Source organism: Podarcis cretensis (assembly GCF_951804945.1).
Source record: "Podarcis cretensis genome assembly, chromosome: 2".
Classification (NCBI taxonomy): Eukaryota; Metazoa; Chordata; class Lepidosauria; order Squamata; family Lacertidae; genus Podarcis; species Podarcis cretensis.
In genome coordinates this window covers 89959442-89983398 of record NC_137171.1, presented here as the reverse complement: position 1 = coordinate 89983398, position 23957 = coordinate 89959442, and the positions used below count along the sequence as shown (strand labels likewise).

General features: G+C 41.4%; 1 protein-coding gene across 4 annotated transcripts in view; it reads right to left on the bottom strand.

The window, feature by feature from the left end:
- The window catches only part of TMCC1 (transmembrane and coiled-coil domain family 1), a 111519-nt gene that overhangs the window by 52648 nt on the left and 34914 nt on the right, over nucleotides 1–23957 (bottom strand). The window contains exon 1 of one of the 4 annotated variants that reach the window (XM_079964534.1): nucleotides 12351–12771. The exons of the other annotated variants lie outside the window; for them this stretch is intronic. Within the exon in view, the coding sequence (XP_079820660.1) occupies nucleotides 12351–12389 (39 nt within the window). The 5' untranslated portion in view covers nucleotides 12390–12771. Of the gene's footprint in view, nucleotides 1–12350; nucleotides 12772–23957 lie in introns of those variants that run through there. 4 annotated transcript variants of the gene reach the window in all.

The window sequence follows — 23957 nt, the reverse complement described above, 5'->3', positions numbered from 1 at the left end:
CTAATGCATGCAGCTCTGCGCCACCCTCCGGAGCGTCGCGCAGAGCTGCGCGGAGCCCGGGCGCGCAGGCAGCTCTGCGCGACGCTTCGGAGGCCAGCGCGGCTTGGCGCCGGGCTCCGGAGCGATGCGCAGAGCTGCGCGGAGCCCGGGAGGGCAGGCAGCTCTGCGCAACCCTCCGGAGGCCAGTGCGGCTTGGCGCTGGGCTCCGGAGGGTTGCGCAGAGCTGCACGGAGCCCGGGAGGGCAGGCAGCTCTGAGCAACCCTCTGGAGGCCAGTGCGGCTTGGCGCCGGGCTCCGAGGGTCGCGCAGAGCTGCACGGAGCCTGGGAGCACAGGCAGCTCTGCGTGACCCTCCGGAGGCCGACGCAGCTTGGCGCCGGGCTCCGGAGGGATGCGCAGAGCTGCACGGAGCCCGGGAGGGCAGGTAGCTTTGCGTGACGCTCCGGAGGCCGACGCGGCTTTGCGCCAGGCTCCAGAGGGTTGCGCAGAGCTTCCTGAAGCCTGGAGAGCAAGAGCCTCTCGCTCCCCAGGCTTCAGTGAAAGCCTGTATTCGCCCCATAGGACGCACCCACATTTCCCCTTCATTTTTGGAGGGGGAAATGTGCGTCGTATAGGGCGAAAAATACGGTAATCTCCATGCAGCCTGATCTAAGATTGTAATATTATTTGAAAGCACTGGCAGTTAGTCGTGGATATTCTGGGTGAAAAGAGTTTGCTGATTGCACATAAAAGAACAAGAGATCTTAAAAGATTTGTTGATCCACAAGTGCAAGACTCTGTGGATATCATCTGTCTGGATACCACACTTACTACAAATATCAGCAAATGGTAGATGTTTATGAATAGAGTAGATAGCAAATCTTACATCATTCAACACTTTTGCACCTTTGCACATGTAGCAGCACACATGAGGTGTATGTTATCAAGATTCCTTGCAAAAAAAAATTACGGAAGTCAAACTCAAAGGACCACTCAAGAAACATATAGGTAAGCATCTGAGTAGCACACATAATTTTTAAAATAGTGAATCATTTTGTGCAATTAGATCACTGTGCTGGAACATTTCCATTGTTTTGTGGGGAGATGGCCAAGGACAGAAAGAAAATTTGATCACAAAAAGTTGCAAGGAACATTATCTGAGCAGCAGATATTCAATGTCTTCACTTAGACCATTAGCAGAAACTAACTACAGTGGTACCTCGGGTTAAGTACTTAATTTGTTCCGGGGGTCTGTACTTAACCTGAAACTGTTCTTAACCTGAAGCACCACTTTAGCTAATGGGGCCTCTTGCTGCCGCCACGCTGCCGGAGTATGATTTCTGTTCTTATGCTGAAGCAAAGTTCTTAACCTGAAGCACTATTTCTGGGTTAGCGGAGTCTGTAACCTAAAGCATATGTAACCTGAAGCGTATGTAACCTGAGGTACCATTGTATATGTTTTGGATATGGTTTGTTTCCACTAATGGTCTAAATGAGGACCCTGAGTATCTGTCACTTTTTAAATTTCCTCTATGACAATTTTCATAAAATGAACTTAGACCATAGCATTTCTGGGCAGCTACAGTCAGACACAGAACTTCAGTTATTAACAGCCTACTATACATCAGTTTCATGATGTGTAGAATAAAATGCAATCAAGCATTTTTTGAAAAAGAGCTTCACCCCATGATCGAATCCATAATTCCCGTGTTTTTCACCAACCTATTTATTTATTATATTTATATCTCACCTCTCCTCCAAGAAGAAAGTGAATCTTAGATAGGTAATCAGACAGGGATGTTTTTAGAAAGCAAAATCACTCCCAGTTGCTACACTGTCACTGGTTATGACACAGTATTTCTTCGTTTAATTCCTTTGTGCTTAAACGCAAAAGAGATTCAGATTGCTTAACTCAGGGGTAGGCAACCTAAGGCCCGTGGGCCAGATGCGGTCCAATTGCCTTCTCAATCCGGCCCACGGATGATCCGGGAATCAGCATGTTTTTACATGAGTAGAATGTGTTCTTTTATTTAAAATGCATCTCTGGGTTATTTGTGGGGCCTACCTGGTGTTTTTACATGAGTAGAATGTGTTCTTTTATTTAAAATGCATCTCTGGATTATTTGTGGGGCATAGGAACTTGTTCATTCCCCCCCCCATATAGTCCGGCCCACCACATGGTCTGAGGGACGATGGACCGGCCCACGGTTGAAAAAGGTTGCTGACCCCTGCCTTAACTTCTATTCAAGGGTTAATTATAGGAAAATAGAAAACCAGTTTGCGGACAACCCATAAGGCAGGAAATAAGGTGAGAGGTGGATAATGGAAAAACATGAGCTAGGAAAAAAACCAGCTGTCTCAAAAGAGAATTCCACTCTTGATTGGATTTAGATAAAAAACCTGCAATAGAATTAAGTATTGTCAAAATTTTCCAGTATGTGAACTGAAATGAAGAATTGGATTTCAAACAATCAAATCTCAAACAATTCGATGTGGCCTCTACTCCCTTGTCTGTGTCAATTACTCTTTGTAATTCAGAGAATACTGAACAATGAACAAGCCCAGGAAAGGACTGAATATGCACTTTGTATAGAAATAATAGCTTCATAATGTAAACATTTACTACTATTAATAGTAGCACAAAATGCAATTATACTAACTTTCCTCTTCTGGAAAGAAAGATCCAATTCAATTGTCTCCAAAGGAGTTTTAGAGAAGAACAGACAAACTTCATGTTCACAAACACAATCCTAAAAAGCTATAACCATCACAGATAAAACTACATTTCTTTATGCTATCATTCAAATGGCATCTTAAAGAACAGTCATTCAAATGTCTTTATAAACATTCCTTGATGATGATGATGATGATGATGATGATGCTTGTAAGCCATATGCAAAACTGTCATTCTAGTTAACAGAATATTTACTTTTCATGAAACAAATGCTGTTTTGGCAGCTTTGTATATATGCCACAGTATATGTAAAGCACAGAGATTGCAACTGTGCTTATTACACTTGAATCAATTTTACAAAGACAAAGCAGATGAAGAATGGTTCTATTTGCTGAAGTATTAACCTCAGTTAATTATCAACCTACTAAATCATTACAAAGTGCCAATGGAAAAATCTCACTGGAAAAAACCTGTACTTCTTAGGATACAAGGAGGGAGGGGGAGTGTGAAGTATATAAGTAGGTATTAGTGTGCAGTCCAAATCTGAAACAATTAAAAGAACACTAAATCCAAAAATACAAGGAAATAAATGTGCAGTTACCTCAATTCAGAGCAACCATCAATTCCCTTTACTGCACTTAAAAGTATGAAAGCTATTTACATACAACTACAATCATTTCAATAAATTGAAGAATTTGAATTTAATATAAATTGAAGAATAAATCAGTTGCTCCCACTGATTAATCTGACACTAAGAGAGGTATTAATATGCAACTGAAAAGATATAAATGTTAGTACGACGACAACAACAACCTCCAAGTACATTTGCTATACATACACCTATGGCATTCTACCAGGTAAGGAATACTAGGTTTACTGCAAACAAATAGCTTTAAAAATTGTTTACCTCCTTTCCATAGTTTAAACCTTGCTCAAAGAGGTTTTACAACATAAAAAATACATAATTACAAACATAACAATAATAGTCGTAAACAATAAACAAACATCAAAAAGTGCACAACCACATAAATAATAAGATGTAAGATAAATATACGAAAATGTGGTGGTGGGGTGGCAATGGGTAAGGCTTGTTGCTGCCGCCAGTGATAGTCCCATTGGCAGCCTGGGCCTGACTCTGCAAGGTGCAGGGTGCAATCCACCCCAACACCTAGTGGATGTTGATGAAGGTCACAGGGCCCATCGACAGCATTGGCCCAGCTCTGCAAGGCACGAGGTGACATCCTAGCCGAGCAGGGTCATTTGGTGCTGCTGACTTGCATCTAGTAAATAATGAAGTGTCTGCTCAGAAGAAAGCCACACTGAGTTCAATGTGCCTTACTCCCTGGTAAGCGAGTGTGGTGCTATGGTGTTTTATACAGGCATCCAGGGCTCCTCCGGATGACAAGATGCCCCTCCTAACAAAAGCCTGCCCCCCCTTAACAAAAATCCTGGCTACACCCATGTGCGTTTAACAATATATTGCTGCAGGATGCTGGGTAAAAATCGTTATTGTGGCGTGATTTCAAAACCGATTTTTGCCATTATATTGAAAATTTGCATAGCGCTAAAACAGATAATAAAATTTGTGATGTTATCATGCAAAAATGACAAAAAAATAGTTGGGGGGAGGCAAAGGGAATGGCCATGGGTCCCCATTGGTCTTATGTGATCAGTTCCATACAAGCTAGAATTGACATTCAAGAAATAGCTGTGTCTCATCTCAACAGAACAAAATTCCATATGCAGGGATTCTTCATGCTGCACAAGTGCCTAGAAGTTTGAAGCTGCCAGCTAAAAATATTTTCTTAAACTCTGTATGGAAGTATCACAAGAGATTCCTGAACTAAGAGGTACTGAATACCACTGATGAAATCACTCCTATTTAAAAAAGAAATTGTTGAGGACAAGAGCATCAGACACATTCTAGAACCTTTATGCCCCTGGTGTTCGACAAAAAGAGAACCAGTGTGGCATAATGGTTAGTGTTGGACTAGGATCTGGGAGAGCAGGGTTCAAAACCCCCCTCAGCCATGAAGCTCACTGAGTGACCTTAGGCCAGACACCATCACTTAGCCTAATCTACTTCACAATGTTTTTGTGAGGATGAACCTTGAAATCCTTGGAAGATAAAGATTGCATATAAATGTAAATAATAAAAAAAAATAATAATAATAACAACAACCACCACCACCACCACCAGGCATTTCTCAAGTTCATTATTCCGAAGGAACAGAGCAGGAAATGCCACACAATGTCTACCATCCAGAATAGTTGAAGTAAGTCCCTGAATGCCAAATTGTATTCCTGTAATTGAAAATTTGGGAGCCGGATGTATGAAGCCTACTGTTTTCCCAAAATGAGGGTGAATTATGCTGTAACCACCAGTTCTCCCACAAACGGCATTAAATACATCAGAACCAAGAAAGATGTCAAGGAGACAGCTGAACTGGAAGTGATCTAGCCAGCTGGCCCCTCCCTGCATCTTGCTCATAGTTTTTAATCATAGTTTTAACATAATATGCTAAAATTTCCAAGTAAAAGTTATTCCTCGTTGTCTTTAATACTACTATTATCCTACATAGTATATACCTCCAGTGGGAAAGAAGAAACAGATCGTATACCCCAGGTAGACAGGGAGTGCACTTTAACATCTGCTGCTTGCCTGTAACTCTGTATGACAAATTAATAACACTGTGTATATATTTCATACATTGCCCTGGAAAGAGACATGATTTGTGAACTTTCTACCCTTTCCAAGGATTTAGTTTTGCTTTCTTTTACAATTTAAAATTCACATGCAGGGATGGCTCAAAGGGGAAAACTGGTGGTATCCAATTGGTGACCTTCAGTGAGGGAGGCAATTTTTGATCACCTGCAATCCCATAACCTTCCCCACCCCTGCCAAAAAAGAGAGCCTGCTCTGGAAGGTCTGGAAAGAGATGAAGCATCACAAAAAATTCCCTCCCTGTTCTGCCTTCCTTCAGCAGAGGGACATCGACCATATATTATCGTTTATGTTTCTTCTTTTTTTGAGATCACTTGTAGCCGACTAAGATTGTCTTCCATGAACGTGGTATTAACGGTGTCTCTGTAAGTGACTGTGGAGACCGATTCTATGTTTAGGACAAACTCTGCCAACCAAATGCCTCTAGAATGATGTTTTGTATTACAACTCCCATCACTCCCAGCCACCAGTTAGTGAAGGCTGGTTTGGGGAAACACTGGATCTTGGTAGTACACTTAACAGTACAGTGGTACCTCGGGTTACATACGCTTCAGGTTACATACGCTTCAGGTTACAGACTCGGCTAATCCAGAAATATTGCTTCAGGTGAAGAACTTTGCTTCAGGGTAAGAACAGAAATTGTGCTCTGGCAGTGCGGCAGCAGCAGGAGGCCCCATTAGCTAAAGTGGTGCTTCGGGTTAAGAACAGTTTCAGGTTAAGTACGGACCTCCAGAACGAATTAAGTACTTAACCTGAGGTACCACTGTATCTGAGACTTCCACATCTAAGTTGACACACTTTTATGCAAGAGCCAAATGGTTACTTTCTTCCTTTTTTTGGCGGCCCTTGGCAACGCTTGATACCCACCGCCCTAAGCCCTCGTTCTGCCTTCCCAAAACTAAGCAATCAAGGGTCTGGGCTTTAGGAACTCTAGGACCCTTCCCAGAGCCCGACACTTCGCTTAGCTGACTTTGAGAAGGCAGTGCAAGGGCTGTGAGGGGGGCGTAAAATTTTGGCCTTCTTCCTCCCCTCTCATGGAACAAGGCAGTGTGCAGCCCATGGGTTCCATGTCCAAGTACTCTTGTGGCCCACCTTGTGGCTGGTATAAAAGTTGGGCCACCCTGCTTTAAGAGAATAAAGAATACATAACAACTATGTATTTTAAAGTACTTGTTGCTGGGCCTGTTTATAGAAACTGCCTCAAGCAAACACCTAATAAACCTCAAAAAATTCAGCTGTCTCAAGAGTACAGAAATGAAGCACCCCTGTGTATCGCTAAAGGTCAATCCAATTACTACGGGAAATTACAGGAAAGCATCCCACAGAGCTAAATAAACTCATTGTCCCCAGAAGAATGGCTGGAACATCCCAAATCTAGAATCATATTCTTAGTACTGCATATAAACTTTTGGAGACAGGAGAATAGCTCTCTTTTATAGAGAACTCACCTTTCATTCCAACTAAATGAACAAAAGTTATGCCTCTGTGTTGTACTACAGTAAGTCCCCTCTACAGCTTCCCTCCTCCAAATAAAAACCCACAACTGGCAATCAGCTTATGAGGATGAACTGGTAGGCCAGGGCACACCATTCTGTCTACAGAAACTAGAAGCTGTTAGCTTATGTTATTTTATTATACCTCATAGAAGTGATTACTTTGGGAGTGTGTATGAACCATGATCTCACCCATCCTTATTATAAGATCCATTTGTCATTATACACCATTACTCAAAGCAACTTAAATTACTAAGTGTGATCTAATGTTACAAAAGGAGTAATAGGAGAATATCTTAAAGGACAAAGAATGAAGGAGATTTTCCAGGAAAAATATTGAAGTGCTTCCCTAATCAGCTTAGCATTCATGACATACTCATTGCCAAGAAACATGTCCAAAAGACTGGTCATCTGACACTAACAAAGAAAAGGTCTATGTTCTTTAAGTCAGGGATACTTTAGAAAATACAAAAGCGACCAGGAGGCTGCTCTATGCAGTAAACCAGAGTAGGAACTGGCATTACATGCTGTTTGGTCACTTCTGCATGGTTTTTAATGCTGTAGCAGCAAGCCATGTAGCATGAGCAACTTTGCAAGAAAAACAGTTCACCGCATGGAACAGATGTCATGGACAGGTGGTTTCAACTGACCTGCACATGGCAGCAGCTGTCAGACTAACAGCTGCAACTACTTCCCTAGTTAGGAAAGCCATCTACCATTTCATTTGTTAATATTTCATTAAGCTGGCAAAAACAATTACAATACTGTAAATGCTTGTCAGCAATTTTTTCTTCAAGGAGACAGGTGTTGCGTTACTGCACACACTGCAGTCTGGCCTATTTTTTAGCTCAACTCCCAAGGTAGAATTCATGTGTCTAGTTCATTTGCCCATATGATTTCCATTTAAGGAGATAGTAGGGAGGAAACTTTTAAGACAAACATCAAATCAAATATTTGGTTTTTTAAGGGTTTTTCAGAAAAAGCTGTTTCCAGATCAGTGCATCTACCTAACGTTTATTAGATCTGCATTACAACTAAGCATTCCTTATACACACCATATTCACAGTCTGGGTCCTCTACATGCTCCCAATGGATTAGCATAAAGGTAACCAAAGAAGCGCTTGCCTACAAAGTGGAAGGGTTTGCATTACAAGGACTAAGCATAGGTGTGCTCCCTCTTCCTTCTCTGACACACCCACAAGGACATGATCAGAAACTTCGACTTCTGTTTTAGACTACCAACAGTTTGATGCAATAAAGTTTGCCACAATTTTGTGTAACCACAGTACTTTTTGCTGAACCAAGCCACCTTCTCAAACCATGGTTTGAAGCTAGTGGTTTCAATCAACTATTAGATATTAACGACCACAGTTTGTCAGGTTTGGGTGACATGGCAAACTGTGTTAATCCAACAGAAGTGAAAGTTTCCTAATTCCTCCTTGCGGCTACACTGGAGGAAGAGAGAACATGTGAATTGGAGACACACCTATACTTAGTTTCATAAGTGTTTACTGTTTAGTACAATTTTGTTCCAGAATGGAAGGAAGGGGAAAGGAAGTGTCTACTATGTGGGTTGTTGAGTCTTACCTCCCTGGCATTTCTGTTAAGACGACACATATATTAAGAAGAAAAAATAAATAAAATCCATTGTGTTGTGGCATGACTGATGTTCCATTGCTTCCCAAAATGAGTTGCCTATTGTGATATTCACTCAGATGTTCCAAATTATCCTACCTATATAGCTCAGACAGGTTATGAAATAAACTATTTTTACCCTCAGCTATTCAGATGATAATGTCTTCTCAGGATTCTAGTCCAGCCAAAATCATGAGAGGGACTTGGGTTTGTCCACTCCCTTCCTGTGCCCCACCCAGCTAGGGGAAAGCACTGAGCTGAGATATAACTTTTTCCCATAGCAAAGAGGGCAGGGGAGTCCAATGCCAGCAACAACATACAATGAAATGTTTAAGACAACGAATATTGAATACACTACAACTTCTATATAAAACAGGTGGTCAGATGTTCTGCTAAATGAACTGTTCTAGTTATGAAAGCAAATTCCATAGCTCTCTAAGGCCATTTTAAACTTTAGACTGACCCCCATCCCGCCTTCACCCAAAGTTTGAGATTATTTTTCGGGACAGCTTTCAGTAGCCCTTGAGTAACTTCATTTTTTAAAAAACTCTGTTATAAAAATCATTGACTGTTTTGTATAAAAATGCTGAATCGTATTAATATACTAAGGAATATACCTGACTTCCTGGGAGCTTAAGCACAGTTAAGCAATTTGGAACATTACTTCTGTAGTCCAACTTGTTTTCATGATATAAAAGTAGAAAGAACTAATTGGGGGGAGGGGGTGATATCACTGATCAGAAGTTAAGCAAATTTAATTTATACTCATATTGCAAATTCATTACTCCCATCTTCACTTTTCTGAATTTGTCTGTGACTGGAAGTACAGTGGTACCTCGGGTTTCAGACGCTTCAGGTTACAGACTCCGCTAACCCAGAAATAGTACCTTGGGTTAAGAACTTTGCTTCAGGATGAGAATAGAAATCGTGCGGCGGCAGCGCGGCAACAGTAGGAGGCCCCATTAGCTAAAGTGATACCTCAGGTTAAGAACAGTTTCAGGTTAAGAACGGACCTCAAGAACAAATTAAGTTCTTAACCCGAGGTACCACTGTAGTAAGCTCTAACATTGTTGATGAAAGGAACAAAGATGTATTTTCTCTGCAGAACTATTTGGCTACCTAGTAACACTCATTTACTATAATTGAAGTTTAGATACTGTGAGTGTCCTGGGTATTAATGCAATAATAAAGCAATATCCTGCACAACTCCATTAATATAGAGCATGCAGGCATCCAAGTGATGCAGTATTCAGAGTATAAAGAAAATGTATGTTACTCTCAGGCACACATAGTATCTCCTCATATGTAGTTACTAGATATCATATCTATAAGAGGTTAAACTTTTGAGTTCATTTTTTGAACGTAGTAAAAACTACATTTTTTTTAAAGGATAGCAATACTCCATTTAAGATAGACCTCTATAATTGTCTACCAGGCGTTCTACTGCAATTGAATTAACAACAACAACAACTGAAGAATACCAACAGATATAAATGTGTGACCAATGCCTTTTCCACATGGGGTGTATTCACACAGTACACACATTATATTCATGTAGCGATGATGTTTTTTCAGGCACATTTTGCCAGTCTGTTCACATAATGCAACTTAATAATGCAACTAACTGTGATTAAAGTGTTAACTTAAGACTAATGGGAGGTAAGGCAAAAAGAGTGCTACACTAGAAAGGCCATAGATGTAGGCATATCCTATTAGTAGCATTATAGTATTTTTCCTACTGCAAAATATTTATTGGCTACCAGGAGTGTTGCTGTTGAAAGTGTTAATAACTATGCTCAAATTACTGACGCTGGTATAGTTGATGGTATGCTATAAGGGATAATTAGGTGCAACTGTGTACATTCCTATGATCAGAGAACCTTTGAGCACTGAGATGTTCTCCCAGGCACTCTTGCATTAGGTTGGAATTGCTGCATTAGCACATTATTGGCATTATTAGCAGCAAAGTCTTGCCCTGACACAGACTCAGGAAGGCAATACGATCTACTCCATACTGTATCATATGAACAGGGCACAAGGCTCTTGTACCTTGCAATAACTGCAGACTGTAGATTCAGTGTACATATGAAATTCATTCACAGGGAAAATGCATTCCAAATTTGAAGAATCCTCAAACACCACCACTTACAAATCAGGAGCAACCCACAGATAGCATCCAACTCCCCAACCACCCATAGAAGCCCAAATTGTTTATGCACCAAAATCTGCGAGGGGGGGGGGATCCATGGAGAGTGATAATGGGTATAGAATACATGACAGAAATGCATGTATTCTGTACCCATTGAGAAATGCAGTTTAGATTGTTTTAAAAAGCAAGTTTTTAGCCCTTATGACTGCACAGTATGGGGAACCATAATATTGGGATCAAATCATATAGAACCTTAAGGCCACAAACTGGCCTCCCTTGACTTAATGTAAAATTCAGAAGTCAGTGAGAATAGGTTTCTTTTGTGGAAGAACATAGCTACAGAAACCATGTGAAGTCATTGCATGCCTTTTTTTTTTATTTAACAACAGTAGAGTCTTCATACAACTATTTGAACACACCCACTTCACATTCCCAATAGTGCTCAAACAATGATCATCAGATTTTACAGCTTATTTCAGATGAGTGAGTATAAACCAATTTTAACTATTTCAATGATACTGCTTATTTCCCTTTGTAACAACACTTGGAAGAAAGGTTTGGTATTGATATGATCTATATGCTCAGATCCTCAGCATACTTTCTGGGATTACTTGCAAGTAAATAATTTAGCACTGGGAAATAAAGTCAGGCTGTGTGTGTGTGGACACATGCAAGGGGAGGGAGAAAAATGGGTCTGTTTCCACTTGCCAGCTCCCAATTTTTATATTGATATTTGATATGCTCATCGCTTTGCTATTTCAAAAATGCTGATGAACTCTGAAAAGGGTCATATGGAATGCCAGTTCATTGCAACACCCTAAAGCTTCCCGATAGACTGTCTGCAGGGAGTGCATTTTGACCTAAATGGAGCATTCAGCTGCTGATCACTGCATTTAACACAAAAAAGAAAGCCTTTACAGGCATTTTAGGGAAAGAGGTACAGAATAAGGGTTTGTTTCATTTTTTTCAATAAATCCAAACTGGGTATAAAGCTTGAGGCCCAAGACCCTATAATTCAGATGATGTCCACAGTATTTGATTCATAACTAAATTCTGTCTTATCCAAAAGGTATTTAAGGCCCTCATTTTATTCAGCTTTTAACCTTTTCTGATTTTTTTTTTTTTTAAAAGAAAGCAACTAAAGAATAGGTTTACAGAATAAACTTATCTACATGTCCAAATTTGGAAAAATACCCATTTTTCAAAAAGCCATCTTAACACACAAAAGAGATGGAAAATATTAAGCAGCAGAATTTCTTTAGAACAATTCCTTTGTTCTTCCTGACTAATACTTTTGAAGAGGCAGCAGCAGCTTCCCTCTGTTTTGCTAGGTGGTTATCAGTCAAATACTATCCTATGCAGAAAGTCCATGTGTTCCATTCCACCTTGCTTTTTTACATTGAGCTCATATTGTGGTATATTAATATGACTCTTGTTTCTTCTATATCACACAAGTATGCTAGATATTAAGTCAAAAGAGCAGCAGGCTCACCAAAGTCCATAGCTCTGGATTTGCAGAGAGGGGAAAAAACCCTGTCTGCCAGTGGACAATTTGCTCTAAAAAACCTTTGTGTCTGTTAGAGGGAAGAACAAAAGGCAGAGCTGCTTCCTCTCATACACCAGACCCCCGCCCACCTCCTCCGTACAAGCAGAGATTTCTCTTCTACAAGAGATCTTGATGGCAGAAGTAACCTACCTTTGATAGCTGCCTCCTGAGGCTGAAGCGCTGGACCATGGTCACCTTTTTTCTCCAGACAAAGCAATCCACCAGGGGAACGGGAAGGGAAAAGCAAAGAGCAAAGAAGACAGACTGACAGCTGTCTAAAACTGTGTCAAGCAACACATCCTGCAGACTACTAGACGGGCGAACTCCAAGGGGAACCCTCCCAGTCTTAAAACTTCAAATCAGTTCATTGTTCTTCCAAAAAAACCGAGCTTGTGAAACATGCAGGCAAAGACAGCAGGGAATGAGAGGAGGGGCAGAATCCTGGAGCTGATCACCCTTGTGCCAAGCTTTTTTAACACTTCCTGTGAGTCAGCTGTGAAGGGTCCTGACAGATGGACCACCCCCCTCTCTAGATTCATTAGCTAAATGTTGCCGCGGAACCACCTGAGCCTTGGACGGGACTCGCTGCTCTAGTTAATTCAGGGTGCGGTTAGCAGGCATGTGCCTGAAGTACCGGTAAGAGGGTAAACAGCCAAAACAATCCTCACTAAGATTTAAGCAGCCTCCCTCTTGTGGGTGTCAGCTTTATAAAAACACATGCAAGATCTACTCTTCTGCCCTTGTTGCAAAATGCAGCCTAGCTTGCTCAAGCCTCAGAGGGTAGGTGGGGGTGGGGAGATAGATGGTTAACAATGGCTCAGAGGAAGCAAGACTCTCTCCTACTCTGGGCTCAGCAGCTGCAGGGCTGTGCCTAGTACTACTGGCTACACATTTCCTCTTATTCACATGCTGAGGTCTCACCTCTTTGAGCCATCATCAGGTACAACCACACATACTACAGCAATGACATCAACTTTGCTCAACTCCAAAGCAAATTAGAGGTGTTTGCTTTGCTTCAAGGGGCTAAAAAAAGCAGCAAATGATTAACAAGAAACTGAGGTCTGTTGCAGAACTCAAGAGCCCAGACAGCATCACGCCAGAGAAAATATTTAAAGAGGAGAATATTGTACCACCAGCTTAAATCTTTTCACTCTGTTGCTTCAAATTATACCTAACAAAAATCTCACTTGGAAAACTGAATTCAAGAACTGGAACTTTTGACTGATGTCTGTGCCCCAAAACTCTGTCTGCCCTTAAGGAAGTAAGAATACTGTGGCATTCACACCACTTGCAAGTGCCAAATTGCTAGACCAGAGACTGCAGACAGAACAGCAGAATGAGGTGCAGGTTACATTTCCAACTACTACACATGTGCAAGTGCACGTCATCCAGAATTATTACAGCCTTTTTGGTTTTGCATGCACAGAGCACCCACATATAGTTCTGCTGCACTAGTTCAAGCAGGGTCATTTACTATGTGTTTGCTTAATAAGCCATCACACAATGGGGCCCAACCTAGTCTAGGCTTTAGGCACTGATGCAATACAAATAAAGGGTTTTCAAAGCTGGAGAGGATGACATTCTTAACTCATTCCCTGCCATCTCCAACATGTGTAGCTCAGAAGCTATGTTAAGAAACTCTGAATGGGTATGGAAGCTTATTACACGTGGTCTAAGAATTTGAAATCATTTAACTGAAACACATTGCATGTTCTAAAAATCTAGAATGAAAACAGCAAGGACAAATCTTAAAATATGGCTGAACTGTGTAGCCATTGTGACCATGCTAACCATACTGATTGCAAAGCATACCAAAGATCAAATATTAACTCTTCCAGAGTACAGTGGTACCTCAGGTTAAGAACTTAATTTGTTCTGGAGGTCCGTTCTTAACCTGAAACTGTTCTTAACCTGAAGCACCATTTTAGCTAACGGGGCCTCCCGCTGCTGCCGCGCCGCTGCAGCACGATTTCTGTTCTTATCCTGAAGCAATGTTCTTAACCCGAGGTACTATTTCTGGGTTAGCGAAGTCTGTAACCTGAAGCGCCTGTAACCCGAGATACCACTGTAATTTAACATCCCTGATGTTAAACACATGGAAACATTTTTACATGCATTTTCTATGGTCCTGTCCCCCTGCCCCAATGCTGTCTTTCCATTTGTGGAAGATTTTGTTTTAGTAAAGGGGTTTCTCCCCCCCCCCAAAAGTTTCCTCTTTCTCCTAAAGCTTCCTGTGTCACCTACCAGGCTGTTCAAAGGTCCCACATACTTCCTGGGTCAGATTTTGAAGCGTACAGGAGGATATAGAGGAGAGAGGGAATCAGAAAGAAAATACTCCTGTTAGAAAACAGCAACACTGAAGACAACCCTATATCTATTCATTCTTTTTCCATCAAACATCTTACTGTATCAGCCATGGAAGCTAACTTTGTTTTCCTTCCTGACATTCTTGCATAAAAATTGAGTTCATCATTAAGGTGGTTTCAAAAATATACTGGTGATAGCTTCTTACTCCATGTTAGATTTTGATACAATCCAAGTACATATAGTATAACTTGGTTTTTCTAAAAATCTTCACCATTGTTGATTGACCAGTTTCTTGCATTCATGATGCATCTGATCAGCTGAGTCACAGACAGGTCTGGCTCAAGCTTTATCACCATTGGAGGCATCAAGGACTGTCATCCATTCATCTCCATCCACAACAGGAAGAGCATCTAAGCTACTCTTACTAAGAGGAAGTTGCACTGCTTTTTCACTTTCTGGAAGCTTTGTGTGATGTAGGAATATCAAGTACCAACTCCAAACTTCTGCACACCAAAGGACTGAGGAGCACACACAATTTGCACAAGTTGACTGGGAAAGTAGCAGTTCTTTCACTTGTTTGAGATGCCTAGCATGAAGGGAAACATCAGACCCAGTCTGTCACACAAAACACTTTTCTGCCTTGTATATCTGAAAAGAGGCAACTTCTCCTCCCTTTCATTCAAGTACCACACAGCCAGCAAGGGGATTGACAGCTGTCTACAAGAAGCAGAAGAAGAAGAAGAGTTTGGATTTGATATCCTGCTTTATCACTACCCGAAGGAGTCTCAAAGCGGCTAACATTCTCCTTTCCCTTCCTCCCCCACAACAAACACTCTGTGAGGTGAGTGGGGCTGAGAGACTTCAGAGAAGTGTGACTGGCCCAAGGTCACCCAGCAGCTGCATGTGGAGGAGCGGAGACGCGAACCCGGTTCCCCAGATTACGAGACTACCACTCTTAACCACTACACCACACTGGCTCCCAGTGCAGAAGTTTGATATTCTCCGTTTTGCCCACTGTTGTGGGGACTTCATACCATGTCATGGTCAGGTTGGCACTGGACACGGAGGTCTTCACTTTCTCAAATTACCAGAGTAACAAAACAGCACATAAAGTTGCCATCACTTCAGCTTTATATACTGTTAAAAGAATTCTAAGGTCTCAAATATATAATAAATATTCATAAACACACACATGTCTAAATATATAAACCATGTGTCTGAAATAGTAGAGGAGAGCAATCCTTAAGTCATTTTGATGCTCCCAATTACCTCAAATATTCCTCTGCAGTAAGGGAGGGAAATGGGAAAATCCTTCCCCATAGTCTTTTCACTTACAAATCCTGTCTTAAGGGTGTATTTATGTATGAATAGGGTGAGCCTGTGACCTAGATTCAGGAACTAAAGTATTCACCATCATGAAAGAATGGCCAGGCTGTCCAGGTAATGCAATCAGTGACCATTATCAGGTATCCTGGCAGACAGGATTTCTGCTGTAGACTGCCTCCTATGATGTATGTATGATGATTTTGGGGTGGTCTTTGACTAAGGGGGTTGGGCAATGTCAAAAGTCTTTAAAGGTTCCTGCAAACTTTTGGTCAGGGGCTCTCCCTCCTTGGAAGGAGGGGAGGGAACTCTGTTGCAACAGAAAAATAAATATCTGCCATGCTTTCCACTGAATCCTGCCTTCATCCATTTTTCTCTGACCGATTATGGAGCTGGGGGACTCAGCATCCCATGGGGAGTTGGGCAGCAAAAGTCAAACCCCTATTTTTAACTTCAATTCATTTATTTAGCAATGTCAAGAACACAAGTATTCTATGCTTTATTACATGAAGTTGAATTACAATTTACTACTAACCCATTTCGGGTGTAATTCTCTTGCCTAACGCTGCATGGGGTTAACAGCTGCTGGAACAAGCAACTGTCTCCGCATTAACCTTTGAAGCAACACAGAAGTAGTAAGTCCAGTATAACCTGTTTAACAATGCTTAACATTTTTCAACTATAGCTTGGGAAAGGACTGAATACAAATGGTTGATAATTAGGTTTCACATTGTACTTGCTTGCATCATACATGCAATCTTACCTCGGCGTATTTCATGATCCAAAGTAGAACTAAAGAAAAAATTCCAGAACTTTTCCCTTCCAACCTTTTTTTACATTTGAACCCCCATGAAACCCAGGTCTATGCATATTTATGTGTAGGCACATCTCACCGTGTTCAGTGCAGCTTACTCCTGCACAGGATTACAGGCTTCAATCCACAGCCCGATTTACCTTTGAGAACTCTTACTTGCATAGCTTATTTTCTTTTTTAAAAGACAGCTATAATATCATGAGAATGTTGCAAACATGAGCATTTAAACTATTTTTAAGTTCTAAATAATCGTATTTTTTACCAAATAAAAAAGGTTGGGGTTTTTACCAATTTTTTTTTTTACCAAAAAATTAAGTTTAAAATTGGGGCTTGTCTTATACATGGGTAATGCTGAGGGGTGTTTTCTTAAATTGGAGTTCCCCCAAATAGGGGGCGTCTTATACATGGAAAAATATGGTATGTACTTTAGGTTAGTGCATATATCTACTGTACAAATTAAGCTGCATTCTAACTGCTCCTGGACAAAGGGTTGTGTGGCCCAAACTGAGATGGCGGCAGTGTAAATCTTCGTTTTCTGCCCTTCCATCAACTCCCATGGGATGGATGTAATTCTGTCTGCATTTCTGGTGGTGTAAATTACTGCAGGCTCTGTGGACAGGACCAGGGAATGAAGGTAGTTCATTGCAGAGTTCCCTATTTGGTGACTCTTGCCTCAGGCAGGCCTTATGGCAGAGGTGAAGCCAGCCATGTCCACCTATTACTTACCTGACATTGTATGTGCATTCTGTGCCTTCTTTGCAGCGAGGCTTACATTCAGCACTGTTTAATCACAGGCCAAAGTGGAGCTGATCCCAGCTGGAAGTGCAGCTTGTACTTTGTGCTAAATATAAAGAACACCAATGGAAGCCCACTGCATTCCAGCAGACATGTGTCTATCTGGTGGATACACGTCAGTGACTGCAAGGTGGACACCTATAAAAACTGAGCTATGGAGGATGGTCAGTACTGGATCTTTACAGCTCTTTTCAGACTATGCCAGCCACTACAACTGATGGCAAATATGACTGGATTCCTCTGGTTCAATGGAACTGTCTTTGCTGAACCACTGAGATGGAAGATCTTCCACATATTTTGTCCTATGTACTTTAAATCATGTTCTAAGTGTCTGGGTATTATTTTATTTGGATTTATTGGGATTACCCTCAAAAACCATCACCCCAAATAAGTCTTATCTATTGTCAGATACTGACTTTGACTTATAAGGTGTCTTTTTGCACTGGCTGCTAAAAAGGATGAATGGAAAGGTGCTTTCAGGGGTAGCTATAAATTATCATGGTGATACAGCAATTTGATTATAATTTGATTGTTCATTTTATTGCTTTCTTATCCTTTGTTTTATTGCTTGTTCTTTATCCTTTATTCTGGCTTTGCAATGTTTGTATTTGAAAAGTTGATTTGTTGCGGGCCTTGAGCCTGTTTCAATTTTTGCAATGGCCTTTGACCACAGGTAATAAAAATGTGACCTGACTGACCAGGTTGCCACTGATTACATACAAGTATTCTGGACAAGAAAAACACATGTACCTTTTCTAGTTTTACTCACTGTAAAAAGATATTTCATCACTGTAATATAGTCAAGTGTCTCCTTAGAAATATGAAAAGCATGGAATATGCCAAACACCCACTTGATTTTAATTTGGGTTGACAGGATTTTGCTTTTGCTTGCTTAATATAAAAATCACATCAAAACTAAGCACCATACAAAGAAAGAAATGCTATCCAGGTACAACTGAAAGGATGCAGAACAGCCATCACTAGATGTGCAAAATTTCCAGAAATTGTGAAGCCTTGGGGTAAACTGGAAAGTAAGCAATACCTTTTGGCACCCTTTACAAGCCGAAAGCCACTTTGCTTCTTTAGGAATATAAAATCTATTATGGTGATTTTGTAGTGAGCACACTAGTTGAGCAAACACCCAAATAATGCTAGCCTTTGAAGCAGCATTAGCTCGACAAGAAGAAAACATGCCTTTGGAAACCTAGCCCCAGTTCCTTATCAGCCACCTAGATGCAAAGCCCCAGGCTTCTGTCATCTTCTAGCCATCGGTGCCCATTACACAAAACAATGTTATTTCATTTCACAGTAAATAAACTGGAGCAGGGGTAGCCAACAAGGTACCCTTCAGATGTTTTGGACTACAGCTCCCATAATTCTTGACCAATGGTTCTGCTTGCATGAACTAGTTACTCATAACTTGGCTTGAACCTTGTTCTGTTCAACACTAAAGTTTGTTTACTTCTGTCTTCCAATTACATACACATCCTACTTATTCAGGATTACTATATACCACCACTGTACAGCAATTAACAGGCCCACACTATACATATTGTGATGGGATGATGAGCTGCTTGTGCGTAAAGCTTAGCCCCTCAGAGTTTGCTCAACTTAGCAAGGCTCTGTTTTTAGCGGAGCCCTTAAGCATGGCTCCCTCAGTCGCTGGCAGAATCTGACAGTGGGCGTTTACGGAATCTACTCCAGCATAAAAGCTCCTTGACGGAAACGCGTCGTCTTGATTCTCGGCGCGACAGTTTCCGGCGAGGAGTGGGTGTACCTATGGGAGGACCTGAGACTTCTCCGCTGTTATCGCTGGAAGACTCCCTGAGCCATTCCTTCGTCTCTCTCTCTCCCTGATCTCCCACTCTCCCCCTGCTGCTGCCTTCCGCCGCTGCTGAGTCTCTCCTGACTTCTGAGAGCCCCTCCACCGCCTGTCTTTCCGATGGCAGTTCCCTGACACATATATAGGGAATATATGAGAAATGTATTCACAGGGAGTGGGAACGTGAAGGAGAAGAATCACAATATGAGATCAACTGAAGTATTATTTCTTTTTCTTCCAGGTCCTGAGTGGTAGGCCTATTCTTGCTTACAGATATCACCTATATCCAAATCAGATCATCAATGGCAGCAGGCCACATATTGGAGATACAAATCCAGAAACTGTCCCTTCCAAAAAGCAGAGTGGCCACTCTGTTTTCCTATCTACTTTTGCTCGTTCACCTGCAAAATCTTGCTCTTTCCTTCAATGTTGGGTTCATATTATTATTATTATTATTATTATTCACATATCTCTGCATACACATGACCAGTTCATGCATCTGATAGTGGACTATGGCAAAAGATTAAGATACCATGCTCTTTTTCAATTACAATACAGATTTACCATTTTCAGAAACAGGGATCTCAGCCTTTCTTCTTCTTTTAAAATCAGGGTACATATTAAACTTCAATTATCAAGATCCACTATATTACATATTTCTAAACTAGTTAGCTAGACATTACCATTACAGGTTTACAGAGAGGCACAGAGAGTATTTAAAAGGTTAATAGTTCAAGCTTCAGATAAAGAAATGATACTTTTTAATAGGGCATTTAAGCCCTCATCAGCAGCCTGAGAAGGAAGAAGAGGAGCTAGACCAAGGAAATTGTCTTATTTGACAAGCACCTACCTAAATGCAGTGGGATGAGTTCAATATTGCATTGAGGGGATTGTTCTATCAGTGCAAGCATTTCTTCTGGACAGATGGAACTATCTCCCTTCACCACCACAAGCTGCTCAGGGGGTTTTCCAGACTCTCCCAAACAAATTTGAGGAGGGTGTGGGGATGGACAGCTGATGGAACTCCTGATGAGCTAGCAGGACTTATTGCGATGGCTTCCACTAGGACAACTACTGGGTTGAATCTGGCCCAGGGTGCACTGCTTTCAAATTAAGTGAAGATTCCAAAAGACTGATACAGTGGTACCTCTGGTTGCAAACGGGATCCGTTCCGGAGGCCCATTCACAACATGAAAAGAGCACAACCCGCAGTGGCGCGTCTGCACATGCGCGGGTTGTGATTCACCACTTCTGCGCATGCATGTGACGTCATTTTGCACTTATGCGTGAGCGGCGAAACCCGGAAGTAACCCTTCCCGGTACTTCCAGGTCGCCGCGGGATGTAACCTGAAAGAACGTAACATGAAGCGGATGTAACATGAGGTAAGACTGTACAATGCTACAAAACCCATTAAGCTACTTTCACTAGACTACCATAGGTTTAATACCACAACACCCTCACAGTTATTCCTGAAACAGATTCCAAGTATTTTGATCCAGAAAGTCTTATTGGGTGTAAAATGAGCACACTTTATAAATAAAGCATTCACAGAGCATCAGCACACCATTTCTTAGCTCCATTTCTTTGAGTTCTTGACAATGAAATGCAGCAAGGCATTATTTTGAAACATGCTTTAGGCAGAATAACAAACCCACAACAGATTTCAGTGACTCAGGCAATCAACATTCATGAAGCCTAAGGAGAGTGATAAAGACAGTAATGAGGCTTCTAATAATACCAGCAGCCTAAGGAAGACATATGCAACCAATATTTACAGACAGTCCATCTGAAGGTGCTTCCAGATAGTCTTCATGTTGCAAACAGGTTATTCAGATCCTCCCCACCCCCAAAATGGGGTGACAGAGTAGAAATTAAGTCTAGAACAGTTGCACTCATACACTATTTCAAAGGAGAGCAGATGCAATGCAACATATTGCACAGTCTGAAGTTGGCTGCTGCTGCCTTCTGCTGTCCCACTATCTTCTGCCACCCTTCCTCCCTAACCTGCAGGCCCTACTTGGAGAGCCATCCATGCCACACTCTAAGGAAAGGGTCCCGGAAACAGTCTGGGCCACTATCCTTACCAGAAAGTTAAACTTTCAATAGGATTTGCCAGTAGTCAGAAAGTAGAGGTGGCACTTCAGGTGATTCCCGTTTCCCCCAGTGTCCTATGGGAAGTCCACAGGAAAACAACAACCCTCTATTACTGCTTTCCCCCAGCAATTGGTATTCAGAGTCATGCTACCTCTGATTCTTAAGGAAACAGCCATCGTGACAAGTAATCACATATACCATTAATCTGTGAATTTGTTGAAACCCCTTCTAAAGTCATTTAATCGACTGGTAATTCCATATTGACCTATGCAATGTATGTATTCCTCTTTTCTGTTGTGAATCTCCCACCAACTCTACATCTTAGGATGACTCTTGGTTTTGTATGAAGAAAAAGTTCCTTTTCTAATTATTCCTAACATGCAGTACAGTGGAACCTTTGTTTTTGAACATAATCCGTTCTGGACGTCTGGTTGACTTCTGAAATCTTTGAAAACTGAGGATCAAAGGGCTGTCAGTAATTCAATGGGGAAAATTGAGAAACACGCATCGGAAGCTGTTAGACTTCCAAGGTGAGTTCAAAAACGGAACCATTCACTTCCAGGTTTTCAGCGTTCGATTTTTGAAACTTTTGGCAGCCTAAGATGTTTAAAAACCAAGGTTTGACTATACGTACACCTTTTTCAAAGGCACAACACACTAAGTTGATGTTTTAACTAAGCTATCCATCAGGACTACAAAATCTAATTCCTGGTTAGTTGCTGTCAGTTTATATCCGATCTGTGTACGGTGGTATCACCGCATGCAGACGAGCTCCAGTCGGATCCCAAAGTTTTTGCTACCGGAGGTGCCTGTTCTGCGCATGCACGTGGCACAGTAGAGCGCTTTTGTGCATGCGGCAAAACTTGAAAAAATACTTCTTGGTTTGCCGCCTTCACACTGTGAAGTTTACGTAATGTGAGGTACTACTTTATATATGTGAATTTAAGTTTTTTGCACCAATGCTCATCACCTTACATTTCCTTACATTGAACTGTATTTGCCTGTTCACTCATTTTGGAGCTCTTCATAAGCCATTTTTTATTTTTATCATCCTAAATTTGGTATCTTATGCAAATAAGTAAGTTAAAAAGTGAACACCCAAATACAGTGGAACCTTGACTTACATATGCCTCGTCTTGCGGATGTTCCAAGTAAGTAAGTAGAGATTCCACTGTACAGATTTCTTGGCAATCCGACTTCTTCCTTCTGTTGTGAGAACTAATCACTGACTTCTACTCAGACTCTGCATACTATAGTTTAACCAGTTACTAATCCATAAAGGACTCATTGTCTTATCCCACTACTAGTAAGTTGACTCAGGAACCCTGGCAAAGGCTTTTTGTCAAGGGCTTTTCTGGAAGTCCAAGTACACAAAGTCTACAGCTCCAAACACCCCACTCACATGTTTGCTAACTCTTTTAAAAGTACTTCAAAAGTCGGTGGTACGACCAACACTGCCTAGGTAGTGGACGATGGGCAAACAGATGAGAAAACAATCCTTGTCTCACAGAGCATGATAGAACGCCAGCTTTCAATACACTTACAGTCTCGTGGTCCAAGTGGCAATCCAAATTGGCCATCTTTAGGACACAGGATGCTGCTAAATCACTAGTCTGAAGTGAATATGTATTATATAGACCATGAAAGTCTAATTTTTCTACATCCTGAATACAGAGTACACACAGATGCACACACTACAGTTAAGACAACTGAAATATGGAGATAAACACACAACTGCCACCTTTTCTGCAGTGGCTCGCCATCTGTGGAATGTTCTCCCCAGGGAGGGTTGGCAAGCGCCTTCAATATACACCCATAGGAGCCAGGCGAAAATGTGATTGACACCCTATATACCCTTTTAACTGTGTTTGTGGCAGGTGGTGGTGGGGAGTGGGTGTTATTGGTTTGTTTCTGTTCTTGCTTTTATAATGCCTTTTGTGTTTTTTTATCTTGTATTTTTAGGCTGTCAACCACCCTGAGATCTACAGATGAAGGGCAGAATACAAATTTTGTTGATGTTAAGTCGTTTAGTCATGTCTGACTCTTCGTGACCCCATGGACCAGAGCACGCCAGGCACTTCTGTCTTCCACTGCCTCCCACAGTTTGGTCAAACTCATGTTAGTAGCTTTGAGAACACTGTCCAACCATCTCGTCCTCTGTCATCCCCTTCTCCTTGTGCCCTCAATCTTTCCCAATATCAGGGTCTTTTCCAGAAAGTCTTCTCTTCTCATGAGGTGGCCAAAATATTGGAGCCTCAGCTTCAGCTTCAGGATCTGTCCTTCCAGTGAGCACTCTGGGCTCATTTCCTTAAGAATGGGTAGGTTTGATCTTGCAGTCCATGGGACTCTCAAGAGTCTCCTCCTGTACCATAATTCAAAAGCATCAATTCTTTGGCAATCAGCCTTCTTTATGGTCCAGCTCTTACTTCCATACATCACTACTGGGAAAACCATAGCTTTAACTATACGGACCTTTGTCCGCAAGGTGATGTCTCTGCTTTTTAAGGTGCTGTCTAGGTTTATAATAATTGTCCATTTTATTATCATTTATATAAAGCAATGGAAGTCCTTGTTAAATGTTGCAAATTAATGCTGTATTAA